Below are 11,891 nucleotides of genomic sequence, written 5' to 3'. Positions count from 1 at the left end.
ATCTGAGGCCAGCAGCATGCTGGAGGGGACAGAAGCCACAAAATGCCCACAGTCCTGCTGGATGTTGAAGTGGACTGGCACTGCAGGGCTGCAGTACGAAGCAGCCACCTTGGATTCCTGGGTTTTACAAATCTGTGAGGAGAGACCAAAAGAAAAGTCTCATCAGTCAGTGACAGAGACAGGGCAGAGACCAGAAGTTCAGAGGTGGGTTCCTAAGCTGAGATTTGCAGATGCTAAGGAAGACACCAGTAGAAGCAGGGTGCGCGTTGGTCCCTTTAGTACTTTAAACTATCTCCTGGCTTGAGGATGTTTCTTGTCCTGCAATGCCCCAACCTTAGCAACCAGATGTCTGGGTTACATTTCTGGGCATGCTTCCTTTGCCAGGCAATGGCCAGTATTTGCAGGAAAGGAGGAAGGTAGTCCTCCCATGAGTAACTTCTGGAGATTTTGTTTCATTGCTGACAGAAGTGACATAGCTTTTACATCACGGATGTCACTGAGATTCTTCCCTGCAACCCAGGGGACATTCTGCAGAGGGAAAAGCAAAGCCTGTGGCAGAAAATGTGCCCCCTCCATCTCTGGAAATGGTTAACACTTACCTGGATGAGGCCCCATGCAATGTGACGTGGCTGCGAGGGTGGCCCTGTTTGGAGTGAGGGGTGGACAGAGACCTCCAGCACTTTCTTCCCACCTCCCCCTTCTCTGGTCCTAAGCCCTGGAGTCACTTTCACACCCTCCTCAACCATTCTGCTTCCTTGTGTCAGCGACTACTCTCAAACCCCTGATCAATGGCTAAGGGAAACCAGCCACAAGCTATACTCATCAGCACAGGGAAAAAACACCAGAGGGAAAGTGGGAGCTAACAACAGGTTTAGAAATAAGCGAGAGTGCAGCAAACTCGAGAGGAAAAAAACATTTTATAATCTGGATTCTCTTAAACCCACAGGACTTTCATCTTCATTTTGTTCTGTATTTTAGCTTTATGACTGCATTAAAGACTAAACAAACTCAAACCCGGGTTTATTATAGGAGTATCCATTAGCTTATGGGGCCTTCTGGCATTTCTATTATACACTTTTTTTTTCTCTTTTATTTAGCGATGTATTTATATCTCACCCACAGGAATCAGCAACAGGCTGAAACTCAGCATAAAAGGTTTCAAACCCTGGAGCATGCCACTGCCAGTCACAGCATGCGTGCAAAATCGGACAAGAAATCAATTTTGCCTCCGAGTTAAAATAAATGCAAGAATAGAGAGGAGCTGGAGAAGTGGGCTGCTTTTGTATTCCTCTAGCAAGGGTTTGAATCTAGGCATTTGCAGGTAATTCACTCAGATGAGACGATACTGTGGAGACGGGGCATTTCATATCCCTATTGTCCTCTCTTTTCTAAACAAAAATACCCTGCCATGGCTGCATGCTTATTTTGTGGAAAGACAAGCTTTGGAGAGCTAGGCAGACTGCAGATTAATGCAGCGGGATGCAGGAAGATGCAGAAGGTCCCCAAAGGCAGAGGAGGCCTTCCAGCCCTCTGCCGAACAAGCCTGCTTGTTCCTCCCCACATAGGGAAGATGTGTAAGGCTTAGGAAAAGGGGAGGAACTCCTGCGAGAGAGGAGTCTCTGGAAGAATAACTGCAACCAAACCAAGACAGAGAGATTTTCCCTAGCTAGCCATTCTTTGTAACTTTGGCTGCACCAGAGGCATCCTCCATGCAGCAAGCTCCATGTAGGAGCCTGGGGCCGGCTTAGTCACGCATCTTTAAGTGGAGAAAGAAGCCAAGGCGTGGAGCATATCTTGGCTTAATTCCTCTAAAGCCATTACATGCAACCCTGGCTCCTTCTAACTGTTTTATACATAGCCATGTCTGCCTGTGTGCAGCCCAATCTCTGGCTCCTGCTCCTCAGCAGGCTCCTTGGCTCAAGTCAGATCCTCTGCCTGTTTTGAGCTCTCCAGGTCTAATTTTAACTACAGGTCTGTGATCTCTTTCATGTCAGAAAATCTGTACCAGAAGCCAGGAGGGGCAGCTAGGAATCAGCCAGTTGTAAAGTTTCACAATCATTCTCTACTTCAGCTACCAAAAGGAAGGTGGCACACAGGAACATTGCAGGAGGTGTGTGCATGTACATGTGTAAACACATACACAGCTTCACTTTACACTGGTGCAGAGTACAGTCCTGTTGGAGTATTTTCAGCTTTGTTAAGGTGCTCTGCAGCATACCAAGGGCACAGAGTAAGCCCACATCACACACAGGGACACAAGTGCAGTCCCTTTAAGAGATTGAAATGTGCTGTTTCTGCCTTGGCAAGAATTCATGCACTCCAGCCATAGAGCTGAGCCTCTGAATCCCACCTAACACGGCAGGCAAGAGCAAAGGTGTGCGCGTGCCACAGGGAACCGCAGATTGAAAAGGAACACACCAGTTCACCACGCAGTTCTCAGGTTTCAGGAGGAAAGTTGTGATGGATTTAGGTATAACACAGAAGAGAAGCTGCAGCTCTGAGTGCTGGACTAGGGGTATTGGTGCAAGATCTCATCTAACTCCATTCTGGTTATTTACAGCCCCCCTGTTGGGTTGACTGTACTTCCTTTAGAATATGAACTGGCTTTAAAGCTACCACTTAACTAAAACATCCCCTTGGGGTTCATAATAGTGGAAACGATTCAGCAGAGATTTCTTTTTTTTCTTGCTTAATGCATCTCTGACAGTGCTTTTTTGGGAATTACTTTAGGTTTTGAAAACAACCTGAAGAGTAAGCAGCAATAAGATGCCCCTAGGGTTAAGTCAGAATAGAAATTAAAGGCTCTGAGTTCAAGTAGTAACATGGGTCAAGAACCCAATGGGATGTCCATGGAACAGGTTGGATAAGCTTACTTATCCAGGTTTCAAAGAGCTGAACTACTGCACCTGAAGTTTCCATTTCAAACATGGATTCCGTAGAGTTACAGGAAAATATTTCAGACCTGACTTTATACTGCATGGCTAGGTCAGCCTCGCATTGTTTAATTGAGATCTGCAATATCTTAACAACGCCTGTAGTTTCAAGATCATATAAGCACTCACATGGTTTCTGGGTCAGACCTTCCACTTAAAAGGCAGGCAGAGGCAAAAATGTTGTCTTTTGAACAGCCTTTCATCAGCTTGCGTCATCAGAGGCAAATACCTCTGAGTTTACAACATAGTATTTGCACAAAGACTTTTTAGAGAGAAACTGGCTGGGTTGCAGACCCTACTAGTCTGCAGCAATAAGCATCTGACTGGCATTTGTTACAAGGAAAACTACTTCTCCAAATTAATCTTTGCAAGGAGTAGGGGAGAAGTGGCAATTTTGGAAGGGGTATTGCTTGCCAAACTTCACCTGTGAGAAAGACAAGCAGAGAAAACAGGCCATTGTGTGCTGATGGTGCTTCTCAAAGGCATGCCACTAAGTCTGCCTCCCATTCTTTCATTCAAATCCATACACCAGAAAGGGGGAAAAAGAAGCTCGAAGGTTAAGTCCCAGCTCTGCTATAGACCCCCATGCAGCCTTGGACCCTGCAGCTCTTCGCCTCATCCTCCCAATTGGAAGACGGAGATAAGCCTGGATACCTCCTGGGTGCGGGCTTACCTTCACAGCATAGGTGGTAGAAGGGTCCTTGGCGCAGGTGGCACAGTAATATATCGCATCGCCCGAATCGCAGCAGGGCTTGTTGCACGCCAGCTTGAAGAGCGACCAGTTTTTCTCACTGAAGTGCAGCTCGTTCTTCTGCTCCCGCATGAAGCAGTCCTCACACTTGGCAACGAGGCGGCGCAAGGACTCAGCATAGAGGGCCCCCAGCTTGGTGTACACCCCCTCCTTGCTGTCGATGTTGCTCAGGAGGTTGTGGAGCTGGAGGCTGGAGCCCGATGACACCTGGCTGGATACACTGAGCTGCGAGGAGGAAAGGGACTGGAGGTTTCTGCTGGGGACACAAGCCCCTGTGCTCTTACCAGTGGCTGAGCCCCAGTAGCTGTTTCCTTTGGAGCCTTTCTCCAGGGACTCAGAGGAGGAGAAGGCACCTGGGCGGCCCCCCAGGCTGGCTGGGTGGATGAAGGGAGGCTCCTCTTGGAGGCAGACATTGCTCTCGGAGTGGCTGACGTTCAGCCTGGGGCTGGCAGCACCGGCTGCTCTGCCTGAAGATGCCTGTCCCCCAAAAAAGCCATCGGGGGAGGACACCGTTCTGCTCACTGTCTTCTTCTGGGGCAGAGGGGGCGGGCAGCTGGGGGCAGAGGAGGGACCATCCTCACCGGAGGCGGGAAGGAAAGGGACAGGAGGAAACACTTGGCTCTCAGCTGGAGGGGGCGAGTGGTTCGGCTCAGACGAGTGCCCTAGGAGACAGCGACACACAAGAAGAATCAACGAGTGGCTCTTGCGAGCTGGGAGCACAGGTCCCTCGGCATGTCCCTGCCAGCCCCACAGGCTACCTCTCCCGGGGCCCTGGCTGGGAACAAAGCGGCAAGCCAGGCTACATCTGAACCCAGTACGCAATCCTCATCTATTCACGATGGCAAAGCTTCACTGAAGGGGTTAGGTATTTAATCCAGTTTAATATAGCAGGTTTGCAAAGCAGGCTGCAACCAGCCACCTAGAGAAATGCCGCTCCCCAAAACCATTCTCCTATGAACTGCATACACAGTAGTAAAAAGCTAGTAGAGGGCAAATATTTAAGCTGTGATATCATCCACAAGGAGGTAAGAATGAAGCACTCAGGGATACAAGGACAATCGCTTAAACAAAGACTGTTTTGCCTGGGAGCTGCCACCCAGTGCTTCAGTGGCATGGTGAGAGTGTGACTCACACTACACAGCTCCAGCCCTCCGGTTTAAGTGTGACCAGAGCAGCCCAAGAATTATATTGAACCTGTCTCTCTGCCTCACACCGGGTAGGGGTCTCTGGGCAAGGCCAGAGATTTTGGCAATTTCCATCCTCCTGAAAAAAACTGGCCTCCCCCGCGCTGCCTGTCCCCCAGCTTATTGCCATAAGGTAGCATGACCTCCTTGCTCAGAGGGCAGCCTGGCCCCACTACATACCACTAAACCCCAAGCAGCTCCACATGCCATCCACACATGGATTGGGATTGGGATGGCTGGCTCATTTCAGGCAGCTGTAGCAGCTGTTTTCCTACCCTGGCCAGACTGGAAACAGGTAATACAGTTGCATGTTATGGAAGGAGAGGAAAGAGGAAAAAAAAAAAAATTTGATATTGAAATAAAAAGCAATAATTTCAGGTCATGGAGACAGAACAAATGTGGAGTGGAGGGACCTGCAGGCAAAATTAAAAGAAGATACGTAATTATTTCAGAGAATTTTCTACACCACTTGAATGACAGGTGGGACTCTTGATAAACTTGAGCTCTGCTAACACCATGTACGCAAGTGTAGACCTTGAAAGGTGCATTGGATATTGGGTTTTGCTCCAAGCAAGCTTAGCAGATAGCGGGATCTATTGCTTTCTTTGAACCCAGCTTCCAAAGCTGCAGTGTGGTAGCAAGCTATCCTTCCTCCTCACAAGGCTGCCTGTGAGGGTTCAGCTGCCAGCAGGCACTTCCTCACAGTTGCCTTCTGCTTGCCCCACAGGAATTTCATGTCAGCCCGCAGCAGGCTCACAACCCTAGTGATTCACCAGCTCTCAGGCACATCCTCCAAGCGCAGGGGCCAGGATCCCCAAGCTCCCAGCCTGTCCTGGCACGTCAATGCAAAGCTGTACCAGCTGTGCCAGAACAGCAGTTCCTGTTAGCTGCTCACCACCTGAAACTGCATGAGGTGAGGGCAGGTCCCCTAGTTCTCAGCTACCAAAGCGGATGCCAGCATGATCTGTCCCTGCCCCTCCCCACCAGAGTTTGGTAGCATGACATCAATTTTCAATTGTCCCCTCCACTGCCAAGGCTGCCTGTAAGCTTCTGCTGCAATACACCCCATCCCAAGCAACAGCATTGAGAGACACCCCAGGAATGAGCAGCACCGATTTTGGCTTCTGCAGACGACGAGCTTCCCATGCAAGGCAGTTTCGGCACCCCACTTCTGACAACATGCTCAGAAACAGCTCTGTAGGAAATGTTGTGAATCAGCATACGTCTCTTTTGCCCCACTTCCTGAGTGCCGAGCTACCTGACTCCTGTTGGGCCCTTGCCCCAGGTGTCTGCCTGCATTGTACACCCAGTCACTGAGCAATTGACTGCTCTCCAGTTTCAGCCGCTCTCCAGCTGCACAGTTAACTGTGGAGCCCATGGCTCAGAGATGCATGCCCCAAGCTTTAACGAAAACCCAGACCTCCGCATCATAACCTGCCTGGTCCATGGGAAAGAACCCCTCCGTTAAAAGCCACAGGCAGGGATCATTCAGCATGGCATCTCTTGCCACTTCCAGTCCAAGAGGCTTTGACAGAGGATATAGCCAAGAGAAATTCTTCAGCATGCAGCCCAAGAGCAACTCAACAGAGGCACCTCTGCCAGGACAAGCAGCCGAATCCCTGTTTCGAGAGGCAAGATTTATTTGACAGAGTCTTATGGAACAAACGTCAAGCACTTTGTTCACATGCCTAGCCCACAAATGCCAAACTGCTCCTACCTTTTTTTTTACGTGCTGCTGGGCTCTGCCCCAAGCATAGGGTAACGAATGAAACCCTTTCACAACTTTCCTAACAGTGCTTTGCGCTTTCAGCATAGAGTCCTTCTGCATGTCAAGGGCGTAAAAGCTCCCTCCCTTCATATTTTAACATCTGACAGCATAGCCAATTAATTTGAGCTCACCTCACTCAGTGATTGACTGCATAGCTTCTTGCTTGCATCAGCAAGAAAAATTGCATTCGGGTTATTAATTTAAAAACTCAACTTTCACGAGATGAGTTGAAACAGTTGCTTCTGTTAGTGGAGGCAGAGAAATCCTCTTGTCCCATATCATTTAGACAGCAAGCCCAGCAAGTAAAGATCCAACATCTGTGAGTTTTTCTTCCCCCTGTACAATTTCCTGGCATGGTCTCACTCTCAGACTCCAAGTTAGCAGTGGAAAAATGGAGTTTCCAGAGCTCTGGCTCTTAATTTTATTGCTGCACATTGTTACTCTTGGAAAGACAGAACTTCCACTACACGAAGGTTGCTTATGCAAAGGAAATACCTTCTGAGCTGCTGAACATGTTAGTGCATGTCTAAGTTACGCACTGATGATAAAAGTGACTTCATAGTAACTATTTTTTAATCTCAGTTAAACGAGTGCAGGCAGATTTTTTCCCCCTTCAAGAAACAACTGGGAACACAATGAGAGGGAGAGATCACCTCTAGCACAAGACTCCTTCTGGTACTCCTCAAATCTGTGGAGGACTTTCTATGGCAGGGCTACGGGTGACCTCATGCAACGTATGAAGCACAAGCAGGATAAGGACAATTGCTTTCAGACAGAGGTTTTATCTAGACAAGAGGAGAGCCACAGGATGAATGATTTTGGCACTTGCCAAATGAAAGAGGAAAAAGCCCACGATGTTGGCCTGACTGCCACATTCATCTTAAGTGCATCAAGAGGCAGAAGGGTAGGAGAAGTGGAAAGAGGAAGGGTTGCTGGAGGAACTAGGGGATGGGACCCTCATGATCCCTGCTCTGAAGATGCTGTCCCGGCAGTGGGACTCAGGATGGAGGTAACTCCTTCCTCAGGTCCGATGCTACCTCTCCCACACCCAATGGTCACTTACTGCCATCACTGCCGGTCTGTGTGTCCGAGTCGAGGCTGTCGGTGGAGCCAGCTGTGAAGCTGACATGGACGCTCCTGAAAGGTGGGCTAAGGCTCTCGGCAGAGCTGTTGCTGACCCTCTCCAACTCAGCGTTATTCGAGTTCATTTTCAGAGCGTGCCTAGAGAGAGTGAGAGAGTCAGGAGACAAATGGCAAAAGATACCCTGCATGCACTTGTGCATGGAGACTCAACCCAAGAGCAGCCTTAGCTTGGTCCCTGCACACCCATACAGACTCTGTGCAGCCTTTTACAACGCCATGCTACCTCATTCCTCTGCACTTTTTTTTTTTTCTCTCTCCTTTCTCTGGCACCTGGGGATCGCATCCCACTGACAGTGATCAGGTTATAGACTTGCAGCCCCCATGCCAGCCCCCCAAGACAAACCAGTTGTGCTTGAGCAGAGAGAGAACCACTGAGCCAACAGCATCCAGCCCCAGTCTGCACCTCCTTTGCCTAGCACATGTGGGATCCTGGACCACATCCCATCTTGGCCACCATCACTGGGGAGCAGGGACCCACCAGCGTTTGCCTTCAGTAAGGTTCTCAAGGGAAGGGAATAGCCTCACTCCTCCCATTTTACAGAAGGGCAGGTTGAGGCTGGGTGTCAGAACCCAGTTCCTTCATGGTGGAGGCATAAGGGGAAGAAGAGTCCGTCCCTAGCAGCTGTTGTCTCCTCAGTGCATCACAGTAACAACCTTCCAAAAAAAGGAGCACCTCTGCAGAAAACAAGTGTCTGCCAAACTCAGGACCTACCATGCAGCTTTTAATGTAACACTTACAGTTTTCCATGCAGCTTCCATCTAAAAAAATAAATAAATAAACCATAAACTGGGCTTATAACCTGCCAGGTCACAGTTTAAGTGATCAGTTGTAGGCAAGCAGGACTTTTCGCTAAGATAAAGAATTTTCCCTGCATTTTCTTCATTTTTTCCTCTTTGGAAAACAACAGAAACTGTTGAAATCAGGCAGTACATCAGAGCACAAACACTCCTAGCTTTGGTACAGTTCAGACTCTATCGTCCAGCAAACGAAGGTTATCGGTCCACATTTTTTAAGTAAAACTGCCAATCTGCTGATAAAATTCAACACGTTGTTGATTAAGAATGTAAAAAGGTTAGTGGCAGACTTGTAAAAAAGAAAAAGGACTTCCACCAGCTATCTTGCTGGAAAGTATCCGGCGTTTCCTAATCAGGCGGCTGAATGGCTGCTGAGAAAGACAAACAAAAGACGTGCACGACGGTTTTCTTGTGGCACCCTTGTTCATGCGCACAGGATCCCTCCTCTTCTAAAACCCCCAAGCACAGCAGATGCCACAAGCGTTTTATGTGAAGATTGAGAAATCTTTCGTTCCCCATCCAGACAAAGCACTTACTCTCGTGTCCACACCACCACATGGAGAGCAGAGTGTATGAGAAGCCCGGAAGAAACTTCTGCCAGACTTCCTCATTTGCCGAAGCAGCCTCAGTCTAAAAATACTCAGGGGCTGATGAAAATAAGGCTCTAAAAACCACCTCAGGTATAACTCAGCAGAGACACTGGTCTTGCACCAGTGATGAATTCACCACGGCAAGCCTCTTGGGGATGATTCACAAAACTTCGCAATGCACCACACAAGTCACAGTTAAAAAATAAAAAGAGAGAGAGAGTGTGAGAGACACATTGAGGTTTTTAGCTCTGTTACAATTAATGCTGTTGAAAGCAACCAACTGGACTTAAATCCTTTTCCTTTTTATTATAAAGATATATCTTTATCCTATAACTTTCTCAGATGTTTAACTTTCAGTAATTCGGGGGGAAAAAAAACACATGGATGCACACCCACGCGGGTGCACTGTCTGACCTGGCAAGAATCAAGGAAGCATTTGAATCCATAAGAAAAGAAGAAGATTTTGCAAGAAAGCCAGTCTTGCTTTGCACAGATGAGAGGTTTTCCAACGCATTCCTCCCCCCTCACCCCCAACAAGAATTGGTGCATTTCTGTTTCCTTCCCATCACTTAAACACAAATCCGCAGAGCTGCCTTACCATTCCCGCACTCAGAGAGAGATGGGACTTTGCTCGGCGGGGTCCAAGGTCCACCGTGCGCAGCCACACCTATTCCTCCAAGCAACCTGGGCGCAACACAGTGTCTGCCAGAACCGTGCTGGCTGCTGCCTTTGCCGAGCTCAACGTCGCGGTGAAGTCAGATGTACAGAGAGCCCCGTTTCCTCTCCGTACCGCCGTGACTTATGTAAAATGCAGTTCCTGAATAGGCACACCGAAATAGAAATTGTTTGCCGCTTAAACGACATCCTGCTCTTGTTTCAGATGTTACAGCCGGGCCAGCTAATAACCGCCTGGAAATATCGCCGCTTTACATCTCCCTCTTTTCCTAAGAGCTGCTTGAAGCCCAGGCTGCAGCCTGCACAGATTAAAATACCGCCCACTATACCAAAGCATTACTGAAAACACTTGCTAGGGTCAAACTCTCCCATTTCAGTAAAATTCCACCCCAAGAGGAGGTGAACAACTCACCGTTGCGACAGCCTGTGGGATCCTGATTTACAGCTAACCTGAATTTCCCCTGCTCTGGTAGTGTTCCTTTCCACCACGCATGACTGCAAGGGCACAGGTGGCTTTTCTCCATCTCGCCCTTTTCACCAAAGGATATTGGAAATAAAGAGCATCAACCTATCTTAAACCTGAAGAAATCATTATGATTGCCTCCCCACCAGCTTGCTAACATCTCTGGGCTCCACTCCCCTTCAGAAAGACGTAGCAGTGGCTAATTTACCTCCATTTCAAAAATCCATGCTCAGCACCTTAAATGTCAGCAGCTTCAAGAGCAGCACCCGAGCCTCCTTCATGTGCCAGTGCATAAAGAACAGGTCACAAGAGCCAGTTCTCCCAACCTAATAACTTAAAAAGACAGGATTTCCAGCTCTCCAAATCATTCTGGTGGCTTTAAATACACTTCAATTACTCAACATCCTCCGTGCAACGCACTGCCATATTCAAGCAACCCTTCCCGTTCACTGTTCTCCAGTTTTCCCATCCTAAACAATTTCATCCAGCTGGCTTTCCTCACCATTCCCACAGCCCTGCCTAAAACAACTCAAGGTTGAAAACAGCGGTCTTGTAAAAAAAAAAAAAAAAAACAACAAACCAAACAACAGTTTGGAGTTCTATAACATTGCAAAGGGACCCGGATCATTAGCCATGTGTTTAATTTCACATTTCTTAACAGATTGGGGTCCCACCTGATGCTGCTGCTGGACTCCAGCATCGCCGGCTGTGCGCCTTGCACTTCTCGGAGAGAGAGTGGACACGGGCACCAAAGCATGCCTCCCCTAAACGCAGCGCACACACACATTGGGATACCGCCCCAGGGATCCCTCGGACTCTGGGCATGCCTTCAGCTTGAGTTTCCAGCCGGAGATTTGACACGCAGATCTGGTTACCTTCCAAAAGCGCAAGGGGCAGGGAGGTTTTGAGGGCGGGAGAAGGCCACTCAGACACAAGAGCTGCAAGGCTCCCGCTTGCTCCTTTGCAGCGGCCATCATACACGCAGCCTCTTGGCAGCGGTGGAGGATGTTGGAAGGCCTCTCTCCCCTGCGCAGAGACCCAGTCCCAAGGAGCACTTGCTCTGCAGCCCCATTATGGGGGTTTCCCAGCCTTGCGCTGCCGGCAGGAGGGGGTTGCTCGTTCTCAGCACAGATGGCAGGACATGAACAGATAACAAAGATGCTGAACTTTATAAATCATGCAACAGGGGAAGGAAGCAGAGGAGAGCGGAGAACACACACAAACAACCACAAACCAAACCGCGCTCCAGGAGAAGTCTGGTGATAATGACAACAGGACACCCCCTCACAAAATAAAATACTGGAACTAATGCACGGCAGAGAGAAAAGCCAGACTGCATTACAGCATCAAACACAACACATGGCTGGGCATAATTATTACACAAGAGGAAGCACCGTTGTACCATATGCTTGTCTATCATGAAATGTGAATAATTATATCTTTCTCCTCCCTCCACTGCTGTTTCTTCCAGCATCTTCCCCTGGATGCACAGGACAATTAAAAACCAGCATACAGGAGCTTGCAACATTTGAGGCTTGGATTTGTACTTATCCTTCTGCTACCAGCTGGCAAATGTAGAGAAACCAAAA

The 11,891-nt window shown here is 48.6% G+C and overlaps 1 protein-coding gene across 1 annotated transcript in view; it reads right to left on the bottom strand.

Moving 5' to 3' along the window:
• Nucleotides 1-11,891, bottom strand: part of LOC103921762 (tyrosine-protein kinase SgK223) — a 21,165-nt gene that overhangs the window by 902 nt on the left and 8,372 nt on the right. The window contains 3 exon segments of the mRNA XM_009329777.1: nt 3-132; nt 3,607-4,346; nt 7,700-7,857. Of these exon segments, the coding sequence (XP_009328052.1) occupies nt 3-132; nt 3,607-4,346; nt 7,700-7,857 (1,028 nt within the window).

The sequence above is a fragment of the Pygoscelis adeliae genome, unplaced genomic scaffold, assembly GCF_000699105.1.
Source record: "Pygoscelis adeliae isolate BGI_AS28 unplaced genomic scaffold, ASM69910v1 Scaffold67, whole genome shotgun sequence".
In the NCBI taxonomy this organism is placed as follows: Eukaryota; Metazoa; Chordata; class Aves; order Sphenisciformes; family Spheniscidae; genus Pygoscelis; species Pygoscelis adeliae.
This window is presented reverse-complemented; position numbering and strand designations above follow the sequence as displayed.